This window comes from Ricinus communis, chromosome 5 (genome assembly GCF_019578655.1).
Source record: "Ricinus communis isolate WT05 ecotype wild-type chromosome 5, ASM1957865v1, whole genome shotgun sequence".
Lineage (NCBI taxonomy): Eukaryota > Viridiplantae > Streptophyta > Magnoliopsida > Malpighiales > Euphorbiaceae > Ricinus > Ricinus communis.
Genome location: NC_063260.1, coordinates 27120173 through 27144850, shown reverse-complemented (window position 1 = coordinate 27144850; position 24678 = coordinate 27120173). Strand labels below are relative to the sequence as shown.

The following is a 24678-nucleotide window of genomic DNA, read 5'->3' as shown; positions in this document are numbered from 1 at the left end:
ATAATAATAATAATGAAGTAACGATGTAATTTGTCGAGGTGGTTCTATCCTGCCCAATTGCCAAATTCACAGGTTCGATTAACAAAAGTACATTACAAATAATAGGGAAGGCTTTCAGCTTTGCTTGCATGATAGAGAGTTGAAAAAAGAAAATCATACATCCAAAGGTGGTTGGAGGCATGCGCCCCTCCGCTGTCTAATTTCATCCAAGTCCCTCGTATGCGCAACCTAACATTAAGCCAATGGAAAAATTTGAGTAGCTGATCCTAGCCCCATCTGCTGCAACTTATATGTGTATACAGATTTATCCGTACCCTTGAGAGACTCGTACAGCAGAATGAGATCTTCAGAAAGCTGGTTGACAAGGCTAAAACTGCCAGCTTAGTTTTTCAGTGAACAAATGTGGTCTGAACTCCAAAGACATTGGATCATATAATGCAAGACATCCATGGCCTTTCAACCCTGCGACGTCTCTCCCAATCCTGCCTTTGTTTCAGTTCCAACTCTTCGGTAGAAGAGCACATAGGCAGCTGAAGTCTTGATATCAGCCTCATTGACCGGAGAAACCCGGCTGTCATCAAAATTGTACCATCTACTCTCATCCATCAACTGCACAAATTAGGGAACAACTTAAGACCTCAGATGAACTCAGTGTCTCACACTGCATCACATACATTTACAATAAATTGCATATAGATTAAAACTTTAAGAAATAAATATAAAAGTGAGACGTTGGAAAAAAAATGGTAACTTTCAACACTAATTTGACAGCTATTCCCATCAACAACATAATGACCAGAAATGGAAAAGGATAAAATAGCTTATCAGTTCCATTTGATAAAAAAGGAAAAAAAGAAAAGACTTAGAAGTGCAGAACTCATTTACCTTAGCAAAAGCGGTATAGTGCCCGCCGCCTAAACCACCATAATGGTTGCTGATGGCATATAGTTCATATACATATGATCGATCATCTTTCCTTTTAACAAATTTGCTCAAATCAAGATTGTGAATGGGGAAATCTACAAAAGTATCCAGTTTATTTTTCAGATATCTGCTGTATGAGAACCGTTTTAAGTGGAAAACAAGAATTTCAGGCAATGTCCATAGATCTAGCTTCTTGGTAGCTTGTCTATGTTCTTTACAACCAGGACAATACCTGCATCAAGTTTACATGGGCAAAAATATAAAAAAATGCAAAGAGCATCCTACAAAGAATTCAAATACGCATTCCCAACGATAAAAAAGAAAAGAGACAGTAGAAAACCTTACCACATATCATCAGGCCCTAGAGGTTCTTCAGTCAAGAATGCCTCCAGGCATGAAAACAATGAGACAGCTTCCTGCCGGGTTTTCTTTGCAGTAAACCCAGTCTTGTGATAAACCACTGGGAGATCTTTAAGATAGCAAGGATCATATGTTTTGTGTTCCATTTCAGTCCACTCTAGAAAAACCTTCATACGACTTCCTCCAGATTTTATTACAGAATCCCTCAAAATTGGCTTGTGGGTTGAGCACCGATCATCAGTTAAAAAGAGCCGAAATGATAACTCCTGGTTGGATGTGTCCTCTGGTTCTACATTCTCCATAGGCTGATCTTCCTGTTCAGGTGAACCATTGCAGCTATTTGATGGTCTGTCATTAGCTTCCAGAAGAAAACCATTTTCCTTGCCACTATGAATGTGAGCCACACTAGATGAACATGTCCTTCTCAAGGGTGAGAGCAGTCTAGAAACAGCCAACTCTATATCAGCTCCACTTGGTGAGTCATCTTGCAAACAAGTAAGAAGAGGTGCTCCAAAATCCTTCCACCCACTGCCTCTTAGATCCAATGCTGACCTACAAAATCCAAAAGCTTTACTCCTGATACTTCATCCAAAATAAACGAAAAGGAAAAAGAAAATGAACCACCATATATCTATAGGTAGCAGGTAGTAGTAGTGGCCATAAAGAAAAGGAAGCTACCATCACTCTCTCTCTCCATACCCACAAATGCAACTAAGAGTTATGGAGACCAGCCAAATATTAAGAATCTAGGCATTATCAATGGTGTGTAGCATGCTATAATTAATTGCTAAATCACAAGAACATGAAGAATCGTTATCATTGCCATGAATAATTTTATGGCAAAACAAACAAATTGCATTTCTCAGTGGATAAACAAAGCAGTTAAAAGTTTTAAGTGTACTTACTTTTCCTGATTAATGATTTCTAATTTCTTTTTTCCCGTATCTCTCTGAGAAAGGCGATAGGCCACGATATATTCTTCATCCTTTATAGAGACTAATGACTCATAAGGGTTTTCAAATAGACGATAAATCCTATGATCATAGACCTGCCAAGTCATATGTGTGAAACTTTAGCTAACATGAATGTAATAGCCAAAATGAAAGTAAAAGAATTGAAAATTACTAACTTCCGCTAGCAGAAGGCTTTCCTCACTTCCCAAACAGCATGCAGCAGCCAGTGCCTGAGTAAGATCTCTACAATGACCATTTTTAAGCACTGACACAGTGTATGGCATTGGAAGAGCACTTCCATCACCATAAAACACTGTTATTGTCATAGAACGAGTGACAGTTGAAGGTAGTGGCAATGACAAGTACATAAACGGATCGAAAGTAATTGAAATCTTGCTGCAAACAGGGCAAACCAGCGTCGATTTATATTGACCCTGAACATAAACTGTTAGTTAACAGAATGGAAAATTCACCACGGAGTGACATCTTTGCAGAACCATGAAGCTCTTTAAACATGTCGTGTGCAACATGCTGAATATTACAATTGAAACTGGTCCATCCAAATGTCTAACATGGTATGTTTCTCATAAAAAGACCAAATAAAATGATTCACAGAATATTCAACAGTACAATACCAATGACAGATAAAATGAACGAATTGCATCCCCATCCATTCTTGGATACCTCCTAATTATTTTCGAAATTAGTATATCCATCAGCGATACTGAAAGCCATAATCAACAAAAGTACAAGGTTACAGTTAATCACACTAGTTAAGCAATAACGACCCGGCAATTTCATCGTTGCATTCCATGAAAATTTTATCAAACCATATCAGACACATTATTGCATAGGAATGAGAAAGCACATAGAACATGGAACTCATTATACAGCATTCCATGAGAATGAAAATAATAATAAACTAAAACATCAGGCTCAGCATTCCATGAGAATGAAAATAATTATAAACTAAAACATCAGCTCTCTTACTTGGCAAACGTCCACAATGACTGAATCATTCCTAGCCTTGTGATTTCTCCAACACTCATCTGCAACCTCTTCATCCGGACGACCACCCCAATCCTTCATCTCAATGTAAGGCTTCTGCTTGACACGGTTCAAATCTTCATGCAGCCCATCCAGTAAAAATGCAAGAAGTTCCTTCAGGAAAAGATTCCATCAATGATAAGTTTAACCATTCTCAAATCAGTCAACACAGATTAAGAATTAAAAAACGAAGAAGAAGCAAGCACAAATAATTGCGTCATATGGAATAATGTAATCACAATTTCCAGAATCAATATCATTGTCTCGAAGATCACAAAACATACAGTATAGAAGCAGCAGATCAAACTTAAACAATTAAGAGATATAAGAAGTTTAGTGCGTTAATCTTCTCATTCTTGCAACAAAAAAGTATGTACACAGGCATGATTACATTTTAGCATCAAGAAGAGTACTGGAACATTAGTGGATGAATACAACATTTACTTTCAGAGAAGTAAAATATATAGAAATCATGAAGCACTAACTTGAGAATCATGTTGATTATAACCACTGAACTGCGGAGCAAATAGTGCTAGTTTTCCCTTAAATACACGCGGTGCAAATGTAGTCCGTCCTGAGGACCACAGTTTCCTCAACAAGTCTCCGAATGCAAGTGCAAGTTCACCCTACACGGCTACAACTTAAGTTAGCAATTCAAGATTGAGAGTGCAGTTCAAAATTTATTATGGAAAAACCAGTGAAGCCACCTACATGCATTCCTAAAGGATTTTCTGCGTTAATCTCGTCGGAGTAATCTTTTAAGAAATAATCAACAAGTGGGGGAGTGTGAACCAAGCACTGAAGAGCACTGTTCATAAAGCATGTATTGCCCATATTTTGTAATCCTGCCAAACCTCCCCTCTCACTTCTTCTAACAGCAGTATAAGCACCAGATGCATCATCATTATCAGTGAATCCTGTGCTTAAAGCACCTCCTGGCCTCAAGTTCAAGCCGTAAGTACTTGAATGTCCATTTGACAATGTTGGACCCCCTGCAATCGACAGGGAGGTCCTTGCTGGTTCCAGTGCCACCAAAGCCAACTCATTTCCCGTTGAATCCTTGCCAGACTGGGAGAGATAAGGCCCATCACCTTGCACCTCCAGAAGAATCTGTGCAGAGAAGTGGATGCATCAACTACACTGACAAATAAAAAACCAATGACTAATGACCAAACATACAGCCTAGAGGATTTTGCATCAGAGGAAAGCAGGAAGTCCAGCAGGCAGTGAATACAATAACATTAAATGTTTCATTGCAATGGCTGACATGCAAGTATGCGCAGAATAGAAAATTTTCAGCTACATTATTCGATAACTGTGGCATTTTATACATCTCCATACCAAATGACCAAACATAGAGCCTAGAAAATTTTGCATCAGAAGGAAGCAGGAAGTCCAGCAGGCAGTGAATACAATTACATTAAATGTTTCATTCAATGCTGACATGCAAGTATGCATAGAATAGAAAAATTTCAATTAAATTTAACAAAACCTGCAGCATTCTATACATCTCTAGAACACACACCTCTTGGTCCATTTGCAAGTTTGACTCCTCCAGGGTACGGTTTGCAGCAATCAATTGTGAATGCCTGCGCTTGTTGTAGTAATCCCATATGATAATCTATAAACACTAAACATGCATCAGGATTGAAACCGCAGACACTGAGAAATTAAGCATCCAAAGATAAATGAAGTTGATAAGGTATGCCCATAATATACAAGATACAATTTACCAAAAACATAAAAAGCACCTTTTCTTGCTTTGTTCCTTTAAGAGCACACACCCTCTCAAAAAGCTGATGCAGAGAAGCCTGAAACATTAAAAAAAAATTTACAAACTAAGTCACCTACCTATAATAAAACAATGTATTGCAAAGAAAATAGTCTAAATCTGATCAAGGAATCAAGGCTTCAAAGAAAAGGGCTAAAGATAAACACACTTTTCAAATTGGGCCACAGATTTAAATGGAGACAAGCTAAGAAGGAAACTAGATAACAGCATATGGAGTGGAAAGGAAGGGAGGGAATGTTGATACCTTTTTGCTTAACCTTATAGTAAATTCACTGTCATCTCTGGAATCGACTAATTTAAGACACAGTGGATAAACCTCCACATTAAACTGCTTTTTATTAGAAACACCTTGTGAAATCATCTTTCTTGGCAATGTTGGCCCCCCCTTGTACCTAAAAAGACACAAAATAAATAGGATGTAGAAATATAAGAGAATATATAGTCAGAAGTACCTTGCAATATATAAAGTGTTAGCTAAACGTCATGAATTCTTTCATTGAGGAAGGTAGATGAAGAGATTCAACATCAAGTTCTAAATATTCAGCCCTGTTAGTTAAGTTCCAATACCAAATGAAATTGTTAAATTCATAGGAGATGAAATTAATCTCAAAATAATTTTTCTGAAGCCAATTACTTGGCAAACTGGCCATCTGCAGCAAATCAGATTAGACTTTTTTTAACTGGGAAGGAAGGTACGGAGGTTTGGCAACAGCAATGAAGGTCAGTAGAAAATAGAAGGCTTCAGATGCGAAAGACTAACAGTAACAAAAATTTCAGTTCCCCAAAGTATGTGTCAATTGCAAGTGCTAAAATTGAACCCAAGACCTTAGGGAGAGAGTTCATAATACAAATAAATCTATATCAACCTCCCAACTCTGCTAATCAAGCCTATATTGAGTAACACAGGTCATTATAAATATTCAGGTTGTTAGTGGCGCTACACCAAGAGTATATTAATCCCGGCATAATTTATCATGTATGTTGCTAAGAAGCGGAATTACGAAAACAAGGGGAATAAGAATGAGAGAATCATTACTTACCATTGCACAAGCTTATCCCAAACTTTCTGAGGAACCAAAACATAGTCCCTCCCTTCCAACAATGTTCTAGAAAGCTCTAGATCATCAGCCTCAATATTGCTTCCATTTTGAACTAGATCAGAATTATCAATTGGACCAGGTCTATCAGCCACAGTCAAGGGAACAACATGAAGATGTTGAGAATCAGACGGCTGCCCATCAACCAAGTGGCTGTTATTACCCTGACCAACATACCTCTGCCAACCTGCAAACCACCTGAGCAGACCACAAAAGCATAATAGAAGCTAATTAACAAGTAATAAAATCAAAAGCAAAGGTTATAACAGCAAGTCCCTGTCAAACAATAAGACGATGAACATTTCGAATTTTACTCTTACCTGGCTACCAATTGTAGCTACACTCATCGACTACTGTAGCTAAGACATGAAATTTCCATAATTATCTAATCTACAATAATATCATATCAATCATACAAATTGGTAAAGAAATGAATGGATTAGATATAAATTTTTGTTAAGGAGAAAAAGACATAACACCAAAAATTTATATAGCTCTAAAAGCTAATGCATGCAGATGCAAAATCTGAAAGTAAACAGAAGATGTAAAAAGGTAGTAGCAACAATAATAGTAATAATAAGAGGATCAGAATAAAATCAATACCTGGCAGAAACGACGTAGTATAAATTGCCTTCTTTCAAGTCAAGCTCAGCTTCATTCATCAACTCCTTGACGATCTGTTGCTCTTCGTGAGGCGTACAAGGCAAGCAACTACTTTCTCCATTCTCCATTAGACATTCCGAATCAGCCATCGTCATCGCACTACTTCAACTCTACATTGCATTCCGTGCAATTATATCAAATTGACAAATCCAAAAACCAAACGATTAAATAAAACAAAAAAGAAATTAATAGATTAGAAATCACCTACAGTAACTAAAAACCTGAGATCGAAAAAAGATATTTGAACTGAAATACAATTTAAGTTTGGAAGGAGCCGAGAGAGAGAAGGGGAGAGAAAAGGGAAAGGGCAAGAATATTCGAGAGAACCCTAGATTTAAGGGTTTGATTGGCGAGAGACTAGAGAGAGAAAGCTCTTCAACGACCCCGTTGTTGCCTTTTTTTTTTTTTTTATAAATTGGAGTCGCCACGAACCGTTTTATAAGCTGCAGAAATTAAACTCCTGTAACCCAAAAGGAAAAAAAGAGAAAGAAAGAAAAGGAAATCCTCCATAACATTGCTATTATATCTTTGTACCATTTTTTTACTTTTTACTTTTTAGAATTATCTTACTCACCCTTCCTTCCTTACTACTTCTTCTTTCCTGTCTTGCATTTGCTTATTACTTGTTATAACTATCCAGTTCTTTTCTAACGATCTTATTTATTTTATTATCCTGCTACCTAGGTTTTATTTATTTTTTTGGTGGTGATTCAAAAAATAAAATTCTTATCCATTCTTTCAGTTTTCCATTTTTAAGGTAAAACCACCTCCACGAGTGTGTTTGTTTAAATATCAGAGAAATGCATTTTACTTGAAAAGATTAATGTTTGATGCATAGTTTCATTTCCTTTTTTCCAAAAAACAAACAACTCATTGTATTATTAAACATATAAAAAATTGTTTTGTGGATTGCAACATTACTTACCCGATTAGATGCGCAAAAATCAGTTACTGATATCATATTACCTAACTGTACCATAATAAAATAATTCTTATATTATGACTTTTTTCAATTATGGGTAGCAAAATTGATGATAAAAAATTATCAATTTTAGAATACTTTTATAAGAAGAAAAATACATTTTGAGTTTGAGTCAACTGGTAGCCATTTATTTAATTTTTGTGCTAAAAGGATAGCAGTTTACAACTAGCATTATCAGGTGAAGGGAATATGCATTTACGTTAACCGCATTAGTAAATGCCGGGATGACAAGATTTCAGGGGACCAGCTACCAGCTGCTACTATTATTTTCAACTTTCTCGTGGAGGTATTTAGTTCCACCACTCATCTAATCGATTATTTCATTCTGGGTTAGCATCTTCCTTGCCTCTCTTCAACTCAAAGGAAAGAAAAAGGAAAAGCTATACAATTTATCAAGTAGAGAAACTTAAAATAGCCAATTGAGTACCTAGACTAGCTGGTTAGTCCTCATGACGTGCTGTGTTAACTGAATTGTTTGTTTGATAATTGATATCTCGTGCTTATCTCTGTAAATTATATATTAAAAAGCAAAACATAATGGCAGTAATGTAAGACCAAAGAAATCCCAAAATCTGCCCTGCCTCTCAATTTCATAAACATTTGGCTTGCAGAAAGATTCATAACCTCACACATAAAACAAGCAATTCCATGTTGCTTTGATAAGATTTTGGAGAATCTACTGCAATCACTACGTCCCTACACCCACTACGCAAAAAGGCCTCTATATCATCATTTCAAAAATTACATATATACATTAGTATTACAGCTTCAATACTAGACTGGCCTCCAGCTCAATCAGACAGCTTCCCCAGCACAGTTGTTCCGACAAATGGCAGTCAAGACAGTTATGAGATAATATGCAACTGATTAGAAGATGCCCGGAGCTTGACAACATCCTCACAAGTCTACAAGGATTTCCATGGCAGATAACATACAGCAGCAATTGCCACAATTGCCAACCTGCTAGAGTCCTATGAGAAAGATGCAGGACTTTCTTAGAAGTGATGGCTGCAGTCTCGAAGGGGCACCATCTAACCACACAAGGGAGCCCTCCTCTGAATATCAAGAGCAAAGACCAAAAAACAAAATGTTAAATGTTAGAATATTACATTGTCCCTGCCTCATCTGAGCTAGCTGAGGCCTCACTCCCAACTGTACCTCCTCCACCACAGCGAACCTCTTCTTCACTGAATAAACTCTCCTCACTTGAATTAGAAAATGGCCCACTATCATCATCAGTAAACATATCTGCCTTCCGCCTCTTCCTAATTTCCTTTATTCCTATTCCTTGCAATGCCAAACGCCTTCGTTTCCTTGCTTTTCTCTTGCCCTTGGGAACATCTTCTCTTTGTGACTCGAGGATTTTACCTTCACCTTCTTTTGCAGTTCTTCCCTTGCCAAAGTCAATATCTTCTGATTCCTCAGCATCAAGCTTGCGCCTTTTCCTACTTGAACTTGTCTGTAACAGAAAGATCACACTTGAAAATTTTACCGTGGCTATAACTTTCAATGTGTTCCTATTTACAAGTGCAAGAAAGGCACTAAAAGAACCAAAGGAGAAGATTCTTCCATCAAATTCTACTTTTAAGAGTTAGTTAGGAACATAGAACTAATTCTTTTTGTCAGTCTTCCTGATTCTCCTCAGTTAACTACAGTTTTAAGTGAGAAGAGTCTTCTATTGCAGTTATATTTCAAAGAGTTAACTAGAGAAAGTAGAACCAATTTTTTTTGTCAGTGTTCCTGATCCTTCTCAATTCATGCTTATTAATAGCTAAATTAACATCATCACCATGCCTACTCTACCTAAAATCAGCAGAACTCGTCATAACTAGTATCAAATGAGAAGCCTCCCCAAAACCATTTTGGTCACAGGTGGCCTATGATCAATCCAATTAGGATTGTCTGCAACATCTTGCATTTATGGCTTGTAACTACCAAAGCAAGATCTACCACCCATACATGGACACAACAAAAACATTGCCAACAATATCCTCATTATAATTCATGAAACAGTTGAGATACCATTGGCTACCATATATTTTCGTCAAATGCCATAAAAGTATGGATAAAAAGTTCCTCTACTTGATGAAATAGAGGTTTCAACAATTACCGACTGTAACTTCCTCAATTAAGCAAATATGGTATGCGCATTATGGATCAAATGTTGAAAAACATTTATGACCATACCTTGGGACCACGATCCACCAACTGAGCCCACTCATGTCGGTTCCTAAGGCAATCAAGAACAGCTTGAGAAGGACTTGAATATGCATATCGTTCTCCATTGTGCTTCCTGAGGTTATGCCAATGCTGCAAATGGAACAATACAAGTGAATGAGACATTATTTTCGTTTCTCATTCTAGAGAAAAGAAATAAGCATTGACCAAATAATGGGCACTTAATTCACTAGAAGCATACTGGCAAGACAGCATTACAAAGTTCCTCATAAGTCATGCGTCTGCCTTTGCTCATAATCTCATTGATTAAGCCTGTGCAGAAGCATATAGAACATAAAATTAGACTAAGCATTAAAAAAGAGTGGTGACTTGTTAAGACATGATTCTAATTCCTTGAGAGGCAAACTACCTGGTAAAGTGCGATGAACAGGAACACGAACAGCTCCTGTCTCCTCGTCAGACATATTTCTTGGTGAATCACGTGCTGAAGACAGATGATGGTCATTAACCTCAGTAGAGGAAGATGGACCACTGTTTGCAGTTGATGTCGAGACAGGAGTGACATTTTTCTTGACAGAATGTTCATTATCCTCTCTCTTGGTCAATTCATCAGCAGTATCCTGTCTCCTCAGGTCAGGTAAAGATGGCACTCTATCAGTCTTTTTAGCCTCAACATCATGGTCGTGAGAACAGGAAAACCCATCTTTAGATGAATCCTTATTTTTTCTTCTTGAGACCTGCAAATCAACAAGAAGACTTGATCTAAGAATGGACCAAACTAATAATTTCTAGGTAAGAAAGACGATACTCGAGCACTATGAGATAGACATCTTTTTAACCTTATAAATGATACGCATCTTACCAAATTATGATCCCTTCCTCCAGAACTAGATGTACGTTTTATTAGCATGCTTGTTGCGGTTGGAGAAGCCAGCTGGGGCAAGCTGCCTGTATGACGACGTGGTACACGAGAAACTCTAGGAGAGCTGTTAAGTTCTTGATGCAAAAGCAATGCAAGCTGCCAAAGAAAGAAAAGAAGCCTCGCAAGTAAATCGACTGAAAATAAAATCAAACACTAATGAGAAGAATCAGCAACTGTAATTGCACCTCTTCGTCACTTAAAGTTGCAGAAGAATTAGTAGATGGAGGAGGATTCATAGATGATGCATGATGTGCCTTGGATGACAGCTGGCTATTCAACTGGTTAAGCTTTTCACCTCTTACAGATAAACCTGAAGCTAGCGACTTATTCTGAACATATGGAGCACATTCATTTTGTGGCAGTCCAACAGTCTCAGAGGAGTTCTGTGCTGAATATGTTTTAGAAGACGAGTGATGAGCAGAATCTTTTGAATCTGAAACAGTTCTCTTAAGAGCAGATGTATGTGAAATCTTGCTTGAGTTTGATGCTTTGGAAGCAGAATTCACAGAGGATTTTGGTCGCTCTTTTACAGCTTTCCTTGAAATTTCCGGACTCTCTTCATCCTTGACCTTATCACTTGCAGCTTGATCTTTTTTAATATTAGACTTGCACTCAGACACTACTCTTTGCCTAGTATTAGGATTAGACTCCAGTGTATCTGGAGACCTAATGTTGTCACTAGCAGACGCTTTGGAAATCGTGACAGCGGCTGAAGCAGACAATGATTTTCCAATACACAAGACAATTTTATTCTGACTGGTTAATGCCGAAGAACTTACAGTAGTTCCACTGGATTTTGAAAGCTCTTCAGCAAACATTGAACCAAATTTAGGTTCTGACGAGCACTTTTGCAATGGAATTGAAGCCTCAGTACCCTCCAGTTCTCGTTTGATCTGAAAAGGGTCACTAGTTAATTCATTCTGTTTGTCCATATGACAATCAATGACTGCTTCTGAAGTTTTATCAACCTCTTGAGCCTTAGGGTCGCGAGATGGTGAACCACTTAAAGCCACATAATTCGTTTTAGAATTTTCAATAGCATTATCATGAGAAGCCCCTATATCTTTTGAATCAGTTCCAGAAAATCGACCGTTCAAGACCCCCTTAGAATTATCATCATCTGCATCTATTTCAACATTAAGCTCCATAGAACTTGGAAAGAGATGTTGATCACTATTAATTTGATCGATCTTAACTTCTGAAGTAGTGCTAGCCAGTTCCTCAGTTGGAGGCTTCACATCACTTCTCATAGAACCTTTCACATTGCCATCTCGATTACCATTTGGTATATTATCTCCCTATAATAAGCACATGTGAGTCATTCCAAAAACCTAGGTAAAACATATAAATGCTTGCAATTAATTAATATATAATTGAAACCAACAATGAAGTATGCATAGTTTCTCACTGCCAACTCATATTACTACCATTATTAATCTATAATATATATAAAAGCACGAAGAAGGGGGGAATTTTTGAACTGACTAAAAAAAACCTTAGTAATTAAAATTTTTTTTTTGGTCTAAACCCTTGCTTTCTGGGAATTATAAGCTTTGTGGGACTTCTATAATTCTTATAATTAAAATATTTTTTTTACAACATGGGTTGTTAAAAACAGGCATTAAGGAGTTGTCCTTTAGCATGCAATGCAGGGACTAATATCACATGGACATGGCCTTGCACAAAGAATAATTTGATGGAACGGATCAGGGCAAAAAAAAAATTTTACAAAGTGACTACCTAATTAACAGAAAGAAAAAATATTTGCCAATGATTAATTCAGTACTTTTATTAAATATGCATTAAAATAACATAATTAAATTATTTTAATAAAATAATTATTCATTCCTAATCTAGTAGAATTAAGTAATGATTAATTTCCTAATCCTAATAGAATTAAGTAATGATTTAATCTCTTACTTCTTATGGAATTAATTAGTGATTAATTTACTTCAGTTCTAATAGTATCATAACTTCATATATATTCCTAATAAAAATTATGTTTTTATTTAATTATAATAATATTACTATTAAAAGTATTATATTATAAAATTAAAAATTAAAAAAAAAATCTTTTCAAAATTCTTTTTTTATTAATATAGAGATTTTAATTCAAATATATTTATATAATGATTTTTATAATAATGAATTACGCGCATGACGAGCAATACTAGTTTCAACACTATGCATGGCTACTAAGGAGGAAAGGAAAGAGAAGGATTCATAAACGGAAGGGAAGGGAAAATCTTTATCCCATCTTGTTTGGGAAATAAAAAAATATGGGTAAGGAGAAATATTTTAGTTTTGTTTGGATAGGTAAGAGGAAAGGAAATTATGATTGTATTGTACATATGTATTGCATTCGTAGGGGTGATCAAAAGAATTCAAAAAACTGAACTGACCAGAAAATGCAACCAACCAAAAAATGAGGGGTAATGGTGCTCTAGCATGGGATTCCTATGAGGCATGAATCAGCAACATACATCCAGTCCTCCAGCTCAAAGGCCATCACTGTGCAGTGTTATAGACAGAAAATAGCAATATCCAATTCCTAAATGAAACTCTAAAGATGCAAAACTTCGATGTATCATTATTGTAGATTATGCGCATGGAAAGGCATACCTCTTGTTCTGCATGTATCCTCCCAACATCATTGTGTTCAGGTACCGATGCAGCTAGATTATCCGATTTGGAAGAATTTTCAATCACTTCTGTACCTACATGGCTAGCTTTTCCTTCATTCAATCCAGCTCCAGTCAAAGAATCATTTCTACAAATGTCAACAGACAAAGTTTCTGAAAAGCGCTCAATCACTGCTACGCTATTCATGGCCTTCTCTCCATCAATGCCCACGGAAATATGACAATCTGTTTCATGTTCTTGAATAACAGTGTCTCTTAAATTCTTGTTCTTAGTGTTGTGACTGTCATTCTTGATAGACTTCGAACCTCTGTCTTCATAAAATTCCAATGGTTTTGCATCACTGGTGGATGTAAATGCTAGTAATAAGAATAACAGAAAAGAAATTGGAGTCAACAAGTGCATGTCTAGCAGTACAACATGTGACCCACCCTAAAAATTCATGCTGGGAGTAAAGACTATACACATTCAAACAAATTTAGGTAGAAAAAGAACTAGAAATACTTTTGCATTGAAGAAAAAGAAACGAAAGGTCACATTGACTACCTGTTCTAGAAACATGTGAACCTCTCTTCTTGGCATCCACCTCCCTGTAAGCAACTCTAACCTTCTTTTTTCCACTTCGTTCTTTTGAAGTTCCCAGATCTTCTTTCTTCCGCTTATTAGAATGTAAAATAACCGGGCGAAGCAAGCTCCTTTCCTTTTTAACCCCAAAATGCGAATGCCTTACCTCACCATCCTCATTCACCCAATTCTTCCTTTCTTTAGAGTACTCTCTCCGATCAAAGGTGCCTTCCTCACCTCTCCTCCTCATGCCAATTAAAGCAGCTGCAGGGGTTGCCAAGACACTCTCTGTAGCCAATGAAAACAAAGCACCAGCACCTTTATCAACTGTATTTTCGTTATCATCCTCATTTTTACCATCACCACCCACCTTCTCATCCCAACATGGGTACTCCCTATAGTTAAAATTAAACTTCTTAGGCACATACCCAGTGCACTTCCATAGCTCAGGTGTAAAAACAGAAGACAATCCAGTAAACAATGCAGGATCACCACCTGGAATACCCTGCACATGAACTCTCTCCTCCATTGGTATCTCAGTCCACAACCTAATAGGCCTACGTGTAGGCCCGTTTGCTGTAGCATAACTGCTCTCTAGTTGGATAGTTTTGGTAGGCAGTTCAACTAGCAATTGAGCAACCTCTGTCTCTTCGCTGTCGTCCTTATTGTTCTTGCTCTTGCACTTATCACAAGTAAACAATTCATCTCCCTTCACATACCGGGAACAACGAGTGTGCACCCAAACACCACACTCGTCACAATTAACCATCTCTTCCCCATCGTCAAAATTAACACCGCACACACAATCCACCGTCCATGAGCCATCGATCCAGTCCTCGTGGAGGTCATGGCTCTGTAGACGGTGAGACCGTCCCTTCATTCCTTCAATATTAAAGCGTGTATGTATATATATTTATATATATATATATATATATATATATATATATATATATATATATATACCTCTACGGTTCAAAATAAAAACAATACCAAACCCTAATTGATCTAAAGCAAACTGAAAAAACAAAACAAAAGCTAATTCACATTGTTCCCTGTTGAATTACTAACAAAGCGACGCAGTTTTCCCTAATTCTGACCAGATTTTGAGGCTTAATACCATCAGATAAGATAAAATACCTGGTGATTTATAAACTTGAAAATGATAATGAAAACATTCCCCCTTTTTCTTTTTCCTAGAGAGCTAGCTATTAGCTTGGGCTTTGACTTTATGCCTGCTTTGTATGAGAAGAGGGCATTATTTCTTTTTGTTAGACTGATTAATCGGTGAATGATATGAGATTGGTGGTTCTTAAGGGCTAAAAGACTTGGTGTTCTGCTCTAACTATCTGCAAAACCGCAAGAGATTGGCTTCTCCCGTACGAACTGGCGGAATCGAAAGTGAATTGCGAAGCGTTGGGGTTTTCATTTGGCGTCCGCTTGTTTCTTTGACTCTTGCCTTTCGCGGCTTGGCTCAATAAATATCACGCTCTTGCTAAAAGACAAGCTAGTTTTTGCGACTACGAACAGCTATGGATCAAAAACAAGTCTCGAATCCCTTTAATTTCCATTTGATTTCAAATCCTACTTGTACTGCTCAAATATATTTCCATTAGGGCTTAGCATGGATCTCGATGATTCCCGCCCGAACCGAATAACTGTACCGAAAAATATCAGAATAAAAAAAATCGAAAGTTTTTATAACTGAATTGAACCGATCCGAATTTTTTTACTATTGCGATATGGTCCTGGTTTTTTAGTAAAAATCGTATCGTAACCGTACCAAAACCGATCCGTTTTGTAATGATCCGGACCAAACCGTAGAACCGAATTTTTTACATATATTTATAAATAATTATTTATATTATATAAATAATACATATATTAAAAAATAATACATATACTCTATAAAAAATTATTTTATATTTATCATTTGTATAAGTCAAGCAATTGCTATCGAAATACAAAAAATAATACATATTAAAAATAACTATAATATTATAATATATTTTATACTTTATAAAAAATATAAGTTATATATTAATATGTGACATAGTATATTGATACTAGTAATCTAGTATACATACTATAATACTAGATTTAAAATTTATTTACTATTTATAAATTTTGACAAGTTAAAAAATTACTTAATTTAATAAAAAGTTATATAAATTAGTAAGATTTATAAAAGATATTATTATATAAATATAATATTATTTACACTATATTTATTAATAAATTAATTTTTAATTATATAATATTTTTATTTTAAGAATAATAATATTAATTATACTAAAAGTATTAATCTATATAAATATTAAAATTAAGAAATAAATATTATAAAAATAATTTTTATATTATTATACTAATAAAAATTAAAAAATTAAATATTTAGAAATAATTAATTTATTAACTTTTAAAATATTATAAATTAATATTAAAATATAAAAAATATATTAAATTATATTTATAAATTTAATTTTTTTTTTTGAAAATGATTAAACAAAACTTGAGAAAAAAATTATCAGAACATCTTTTAACAATATAGAAGTTCTTTACTTCCTACAACAGCGGAGGTCCTCATTTGTTGCCAAGATTGGTTTAGAAGTTCAAATAAACCTATCCAACTAGAAGAATCAATAGAGGATATTGAAAGCATAGAGTCAGATAACATTTTTTTACTTCTTACATATATTTGTTTATTGTTGATGCTGTTAAGTCTTATTGACGTAATCTTTTACTTTTATTGTAGAAATTATTCAAAATCTTGAGATTGGTGAGTTCCTTATGCCATTATTAAATGTGGAGTGTTAATTTTGAGGGGAGGTAATAACATTCCCTTGCTAATTTTGGACATTTATTTTAGTGCTATATAAAGTTTGTAAATTTATTTATTTTAATGATTGTCATCTGTAAAATATTTTTATGCTAGCAGTAATATATATTTTAATAGTTTGTATTTGAATATTGAATGAATTATTATATTTGCAAGTGACTGAATTGCGAAACAGGTTATTCAAGAATGTGATTGTAATTTTAATTCAGATTTTCATGCTACTTTTTGTTAAGTTGGTAATCATATTTTCTCTAAATGTATTTGATTAAAGATGAGATTAAAGTTATATTTTTTAAATTTTTTAGAATCGAAAATAGCATCGAACCGAACTGTATTGAACCGTAAAATTGGTACAATACGGTATTGGATCCTTTTATGTTTGGTACGGTACTAGTACCTTCAATTTTAAAATAACCGAGGTTTGGTATGGTACTCGGTGATTTATAAATAACCGAATTAGACCGATCCGTGCTCAAATTTCTAATTTTCATTATATTTATATTTATAAATAATATTTTATAAATATTTAACCAAATAATAAATATTTATTCTTTAATAAATTTATTTATAACTATTAGATTATAATATAATATATTAATATTAATGAAATCAATATATAAAAATTAAATTATCTATTGTAATGAAAAGAATAATAATTATAATATAAATCAATTATCAAATTAAACAACCAAATAAATCTTTTAATTTAAAATCTAATTATATATTTTTTCAAATTTGATTTATTAAGATGGAGTGTCAAAAATACCAAACTATCACGATAGGTTCATATTATATATATATATATATATATATATATATATATATATATATATATATTTAATTAAGATATTTTAGTAATTTATTGATATATTTTTTATATATATAATATGTAGAAATAAGTGTTTTTTACCACATTTTAGCTTTTTTATTTAATTTCATATGATAATAGCAAAAAAGAGAAAATATGAACCAAAAATGTATGAATTGGTTTTAATTGGACTGCGGCTGTAAAAGGCTTTGAATAAGGACAAGAGACTATGAAAATCTCAGGCCGATGAATTTATCAAGAATCGTGAAGAGAAAATTAATTAGTTATAATGTAATTAAAAATAATTATCTTTTAAGTTGTCTATTTTGTTTAGGACAATTAAGATGATAACTATGGTAGTGTTATACTAAGAGAATGACTCTAAAAAATGAATACCTACAATAAATAGAAGTTAATTAAATAAGATGGAAAATAGGTGTACCATTATTCTCTCAGCGAGATCTTCAACAACATTTAGTTAGTCTTTGCATTATCTTTTTAAGAATCAAAAAAGTTTTTCAAAACATGGAGAGTGAGAATTGATCTTCTTCGTTCCTTGAAGAACTTCTGGATTTTGAGGAAATTTTAATCTTCTATTTTATATATTTTATATATTTCTATTTAATTACGATGACTATTAGATTAAATATGTCAAGCTATGTTCCATAAGTGTTTAGTTTGACTTTTTATTTATGTATGAACCTTATATATTATGAGTTTAATGAATGATTTCTTTACTTTCATATATGTATTAGTTTTATCTGTTATTATTGGTTGATCATCATATCAATTTAATAGTAATATTTATTATGAAAATCTTTAGGTCAAAAGTATTATAAATATCATTTTTATTTTAATATATATTGGTATAAGAAACCTAGGTTGCATCATTAGCTTGAGTGATTTAGAAAAAATACACATTACTATCTCATTCATTAGATTTGGACTTAAGGAAAATAAGGAGATTATTAAGTATAAACTATACTAAAGGTTATTTTATCATATAGTTTACATTAATCATTTCAGTTGCATATTTTCTATAAACCTTAAAATTATTCTCAAAACATTGTCTTATAGTGTATAGATTTATTTCTAGTATTTTGTATGATAGTTGGTTTTTATAATATATGCTCTACAATTTCTTATGAGATCGATCTCGTGGTGAATTTGCCAGTACTATCATTCAGTTCGTACACTTGCAAGTACTAAGTTTGAGACATCAATCACCATCTGTACCTAAATGATCATTAATTTTTGCTATCAGGAGTAAAATTTCTTTTAATCAACTTATTTAAAAAAAATTCTAAAATTTGTACTTTATTATAAATTATAAATTTAATTCCCTTTTTAATTACAAAAGGAATTAAAATTTAGAAAACTATATTTCTAAAATCACCAAGGTCAAAAACTTTAAATAACAACTCTCTACTTATTATTTTACTAATCTAATTTTACAGTATAAATGAAAATTAGGATATATTAAAAAATTAGAACATAATTTATAATTAAGAACAATTTTTTCAAAATGTGAAATTTATTTTACTTTTTTCAATTGAAAATAAAGAGCATTTTCATATAATAAAAAAAAGATTTTAAAATATGAATACAACTTCATCATCAAAATTGTATTAGTATTAATGTGTATCTAGTGTGTCTTTACGCACAATAACAAAAATAATTAAATCATATAATATTTAAGTTATGAATACAGAACTTGAAAATCATTGTAAAAGGGAAATTGATGAGTTATTACAAAAAGGATTAATTCGTAATTCTAGTTCTCCTTGTAGGTGCTCTGCTTTTTATGTTTATAATGCAGCTCAGAGAGAACGTGGTGTACCTAGACTTGTCATAAATTATAAACCTTTAAATAAAGTTTTAGAATGGATTAGATACCCTTTACCTAACAAAAGAGATTTGTTGAAAAAACTTTATGATTCAAAAATTTATTCTAAGTTTGACATGAAATCTGTTTTTTGACAAATCCAAATTGATGAAAAGGATCGTTACAAAACTGGTTTTAATGTACCTTTTGGTCATTATGAATGGAATGTCATGCCATTTGGATTGAAAAATGCATCATCGGAATTTCAAAGAATTATGAATGACATTTTTCGTGATCATCAATCATTCACCATCGTTTACATAGATGATGTCTTAGTCTTTTCAAATTCATTAGCACAACATTTCTCTCATTCGCATAAATTTTACAATATAATTAAGCAAAATGGTTTAGTTGTTTCTACCTAAAATGAAATTATGTCAAACAAAAATTAGATTTCTTGGACATGAAATTTTTGAAAATAATGTTTCACCAATATCAAGAGTTTTAGAATTTACTTCCAAATTTCCTGATGAAATCAAGGACAAAAATCAACTTCAAAGATTTTTGGGATGCCTCAATTATGTGTCTGATTTTTTCAAAGATATTAGAATTCTTTGCAAACCTTTATTCAATCGTCTTAGAAAAAATTCAAAACCCTGGACCCATGAACACACTCAACTCGTACAAACTATTAAACAGAAAATTCATCTTTTATCTTGCCTATCTATACCACATCCAAATGCCTTTCTCATAGTAGAAACAGATGCCTCTGATTTAGGTTTTGGGGGTATTCTCAAACAGAGGTTACATGGTCAAAATACAGAGTCTTTGGTTAAATTTCACTCTGGAGCATGGAATGAAACCCAATCCAAATACTCTACTATTAAAAAAGAGCTTTTATCAATTGTTTTGTGTATTACAAAATTTGAAGATGATTTAGTTGGAAAATATTTTTTACTACGTATTGATTGTAGTGCGCAAAAAATATTTTGGAAAAAGATGTTAAAAATTTTATTTCAAACAAGTTTTTGCCGGGATGGCAAGCACTTTTAGGAATATTTGATTTTGATATTGAGTATATTAAAGGTTCTTCAAATTCTTTGCCTGATTTTTTGACAAGAGAATTTTTGCGTTGAAATAAATCAAGCTAGTTCTTATGGGCACTCCCATTAAGAAAAAATTATCTCCGTACCAATTTTGGGCTAAAAAGTTCGACAATCTTCGCTTGGTTTCTACCAATGATTTGAAGTACTTGACAAAACTCCTTCCACCCCACCTAAACCATCCAACTTTTACAAGTCGTTACAAAACCAGGTTCTTCTAAAACCGAACCACCCAAATATTTCACAAAACCTCAACACCAAATTGTAACTATTCTTGAAAGCGAAATATTCAATGGGAATTTGAAAAATCCCAATTACCAACAATTATTTCAACATACTTTTCCCTCTAGCCAATTTTTCATTCCTGAAAGTTCGTACAAACTAAAAAAATTTTACGAACTTATCCTTTTGGACACTTACTCAATAGAAATTGGAACCATTCCTGGTTCTTTATGTTTCACAAAACTAACTCAAAAACCTTTCCCAATTGGTTTTCTGATTGGTGGACCTATTTTGGACTTTGCCCAGAAATTCTACCTACTAAAATTATGGAAGGATTTACCATCTTTAAAGAAAAATTACCCATACTTAAACATGACAAATTGATCATTTTTTCCGAAACCTTTAACCTACCTTGGATATTTTCTTGGCAATTCAAGGTGAAACCCTTTAAACCCTCTCCAAATGTAAATTCTATTGCCTGTTTAGTTCGAGAACATAGTGTCAAATGGTGGACAAACTGCAAAGACATTCAAGCTAATAAAGAAACTGTTTTGAAACATTTTGCGGGAAAAAATCCCATGATATCTAGTACGAGCCAATCTATGGGACAAATTAACTTTTTATCGGATAAAAGCAAAATTTTAGCAAAATTATCTGGAAATACAACAAAGAAGGAATTCAAAGCAGCCTTGGAACAAGCTTTGTCACAAGTCTCTGGAGATAGTGACAATGAGGATGCTGGAAGCACTAGTGGACCTAGCTTTACTCCTCAAAATGAAGATGATTTCTATGGACTCGACAATTATGACATTATTTTTGACTAAATGGACAAGGAATCTTTCCTTTTTCATAAGTGGACAAAGAAAGACAAAACAAGAAGATAAACAAGCATCTTTTGAAGAATGGACAAAACAAAAGGACAAAACAAGTCGATAAGAATGAACAAGTGGCAGACAAAGAATCTTTTTTTTTTTATAAAGTGGACAAGATGGCAGACAACTACTGTTTTCTTTTTGACAAATTAATAATGTAACGGACTCAAAATTGTTTGAAGTCCGAATAGTATAGTTTTTCTTATTATAAATAGATGTACATTAGAAGTAAGAAGGAATCACTTGAACGCTTGAACTATCTTCCCTATAATCTCTTTGTAAAATTTTCTCTCTTCAATAAAAGTTTAAATTATTTACTTAATAAAAGTTTAAATTATTTACTTACTTCTTCTCTTTCTCTTTTTCTATTATTAACTATTTCTCTATTATTAAGATCTTGCTCCGCATATGGTATCAGAGCCTAGTTATTAAACTCGTAATATTGTTTAAGGTAGCGTTGGTCAGCCTGGTTATCCGTTGGTCAGCCCGTTTTCCCAATTATCAGTCAAGGCGGTCCTGGTAGGTGGTCCCATTATCCTAAACATTATTTACTTATTTATTGTCTTTGGTAATGACATCGTTGTTTCGCAGTTTTAGTAGTCGAGAAATAGTTTCTCCTTCTTCTTCTTCTACTCTTTCTGATTTAAATTCTGAAGAATTTACTGTTCAAGGGTCTAATATCCCAGAAATAGAAAATCAGTTACATAATTGGTCCATCCCTAAACAAAATGTTAATAGTATTTATCGAATTGGAACTTTTGATTTTGCACAAAATTATTCTATTAAACAAACTGAACAAACTATTGCTTTAAATAAATCACATGAAAATTTACATTTACTTTCATCATCTGCATTACATGAACATATTAAAAAGAAATTTAAATTTCTGCATATAGGCATGGCTCAAATTGCTGTCAAATCTTTATTTAGAATTGGATTGGACATACCTATTTTTCTTTGTTTAAGAGATGCAAGACATCTGAATTTTTCAAATTCACTTTTGGTTATGGCTGAACTGAATTTAGCCAATGGTCCTGTCTATTTTAATTGTTATCCAAATTTTTCAGTTTCATTATTTGATTCAAATATTTTAGACACGTTGATTTTAACTGTTAAAACCAAAAATATGGATTTTGCTGAAAATTCTAGATTTATAGCTGTTATTTATAGGATTTACTATAAAGTAATGACAACAACTATAGATCCTAGAGCAAGACATTCTTTAACAAGAAATGAAACGATTTTATTTGAAGCTAATCCTTTACATTCTAAAATACAAGTCCCCAAAAGACTAAAATGGAATGAGTTGTCGCAAACTGGAACTTGGGATTTACAAGAAATTAATAAGCCACAATCTATTGAAAATAATTCTAGAGTTTCAAAAATTTTAGAGCAGTCTAATGGATCTGTTCAAATAAGTTTTTCACCTACTTTTTTACCTTCATCTAGATTGTCTACTTTTGAAAATTCTAGACCTTCCACACACACAGCACGTTTTCCAAATTCTAATACAAATTTACAAGGAGTTGATTTTGAAAATAGGATTCCTCAACCTTTACACCGATTCAAGTAATATAGAACAAGATAAAAATTCTGATGAACCTGTTTTGTCACCTTCTAGATCAACTATGGAAAACTTTTCAACTTTAAATATGATTTTTACACCTTTTGAAATAAATAAACCTTTTTTACGATCTGATTATTACCATATAAGAAATCGTGAAAAAGTTTTATGGTTTCAAAATCATTTTTCAAAGGGGGAGAGAGAGACTATTCAAGAAAAATTTTATGAATATTTAAATTCTGTTAAGGTAAATGTTCCGTTTTTCATCTGGTTTGAAATTTATTGTAACAATAATGATATAGAATTTTCTTTTAAAAACCTTTTTACAAATGATAGAGTTTCTAAAACTTGGACTACAACCGTAGAAAATAAACAAATTATTTTTGTTCATCTACCTTTAGAAGAAGTTAAAATAAATGTTCATAATCAAGAAATAATGCTTCACCTTTTAAAAGGATAAGCTCCGAGAATGATGACAAACTCCCTTTATTAAAAGATATTAGAAATGTTCAAAATCAAAATAATTATACAAATCAGATTCTTTTTACAATTGCTTCACAACTTGATAGGATAGAGACATCTAGCCTAAATAATCAAGCACCTAGGCCAGGTGGTATACCTATGAAACCTATTTTTCAACCCCATGAGATTCCTGAACAACAATTAATTAAATTAAATGATAAAGATGATATTTTGAACCAAATAAATTTAAAATTAGCTAGTCTATCTTTGAAAGATAAACCTTCTGTTAGTGTACTTAATTCTGATAATCCTGAACAAAATGAAGTTAAAAATTTAGAGAGTCAATTTGTTAACGATAAATTTGAAATAAATAAAATATACCATAATAGAGGTTTTGACAAACCTAGGACTAGACATTATTATCCTAGACCTACTCCTCCAGATGTCTTGTTTGAGGAAAGAGTTAACTTTACTCAAGCAAAATATGATGGAGATTCTGTTTATGAATGGAACTTAGATGGTCTGTCTGAATATCAGATTTTAAATATGTTACAGGAAATGACCATGGCTCTACATCTTCGTCTGAGCCGGATCTGTAAATAATCGATAAAAAATAGCTCAGATGCTAATATCTGGCTTCACTGGTCAATTAAAAGGATGGTGGGATAATTGCACATCCTTAGAAGATAAATCAAGGATTTTAAATGCTAGAAAAATAGTTATTAAAACTGAGAATCAAACATCTGTTCAAACTGAGGAAGAAGATGCTGTAGCAACTTTACTTTTTGCTATTACAAAATGTTTTGTTGGTGAACCTAATCAATATCAAATTCGATCTTCTGAAATTCTTTCAAATTTAACTTGTCC

At 33.1% G+C, this 24678-nt stretch overlaps 2 protein-coding genes across 7 annotated transcripts; both read right to left on the bottom strand.

Moving 5' to 3' along the window:
- Positions 1 to 57: 57 nt before the first annotated feature.
- On the bottom strand, positions 58 to 7414 carry LOC8288862 (ubiquitin carboxyl-terminal hydrolase 9). Of its 3 annotated transcripts, XR_001535199.3 has the most exons (15): positions 7045 to 7412; positions 6777 to 6946; positions 6117 to 6371; positions 5321 to 5468; positions 5036 to 5095; positions 4810 to 4905; positions 3996 to 4394; positions 3770 to 3910; positions 3228 to 3398; positions 2414 to 2671; positions 2190 to 2332; positions 1270 to 1836; positions 886 to 1156; positions 315 to 609; positions 58 to 228 (listed from the first exon to the last, which is right to left on the bottom strand). XR_001535199.3 is itself a non-coding variant. In XM_015718983.3 (14 exons), exons 2-14 carry the CDS (start codon positions 6929 to 6931, stop codon positions 457 to 459), a joined length of 2817 nt encoding a protein of 938 aa, XP_015574469.1. In that variant the 5' UTR covers positions 6932 to 6946; positions 7041 to 7414; the 3' UTR covers positions 58 to 456. The 3 variants fall into 3 exon arrangements, 2 of the variants coding, with proteins under 2 accessions (XP_015574469.1, XP_002518929.1); XM_015718983.3 differs by having other exon boundaries at positions 58 to 609; positions 7041 to 7414; XM_002518883.4 differs by having other exon boundaries at positions 58 to 609.
- Positions 7415 to 8379: 965 nt separating this feature from the next.
- LOC8288860 lies at positions 8380 to 15627 on the bottom strand. 4 transcript variants are annotated; one of them, XM_048373839.1, is made up of 9 exons: positions 14105 to 15609; positions 13541 to 13917; positions 11104 to 12216; positions 10859 to 11014; positions 10406 to 10733; positions 10238 to 10308; positions 10006 to 10128; positions 8892 to 9277; positions 8380 to 8855 (listed from the first exon to the last, which is right to left on the bottom strand). In XM_048373839.1, the coding sequence occupies exons 1-8, from the start codon at positions 15000 to 15002 to the stop codon at positions 8924 to 8926; spliced, it is 3420 nt and encodes a 1139-aa protein (XP_048229796.1). In that variant the 5' UTR covers positions 15003 to 15609; the 3' UTR covers positions 8380 to 8855; positions 8892 to 8923. The 4 variants fall into 4 exon arrangements, 3 of the variants coding, with proteins under 3 accessions (XP_048229796.1, XP_048229797.1, XP_048229795.1); XM_048373840.1 differs by having other exon boundaries at positions 8380 to 9277; positions 13541 to 13872; positions 14105 to 15612; XM_048373838.1 differs by having other exon boundaries at positions 8380 to 9277; positions 14105 to 15607.
- Between the last annotated feature and the right edge of the window lie 9051 nt (positions 15628 to 24678).

Coding starts and splice junctions, on each gene's coding strand:
- LOC8288862 (XM_015718983.3), bottom strand. CDS start 6,931: ATGACGATGGCTGATTCGGAATGTCTAATGGAGAATGGAGAAAGTAGT. Junction 6,372..6,776: donor TACTACGTCGTTTCTGCCAG/GTATTGATTTTA, acceptor TGGTCTGCTCAG/GTGGTTTGCAGGTTGGCAGA. Junction 610..885: donor ACTATACCGCTTTTGCTAAG/GTAAATGAGTTC, acceptor TAATTTGTGCAG/TTGATGGATGAGAGTAGATG.
- LOC8288860 (XM_048373839.1), bottom strand. CDS start 15,002: ATGAAGGGACGGTCTCACCGTCTACAGAGCCATGACCTCCACGAGGAC. Junction 12,217..13,540: donor GGATACATGCAGAACAAGAG/GTATGCCTTTCC, acceptor TGCTTATTATAG/GGAGATAATATACCAAATGG. Junction 10,129..10,237: donor TTTGTAATGCTGTCTTGCCA/GTATGCTTCTAG, acceptor TTCCATTTGCAG/CATTGGCATAACCTCAGGAA.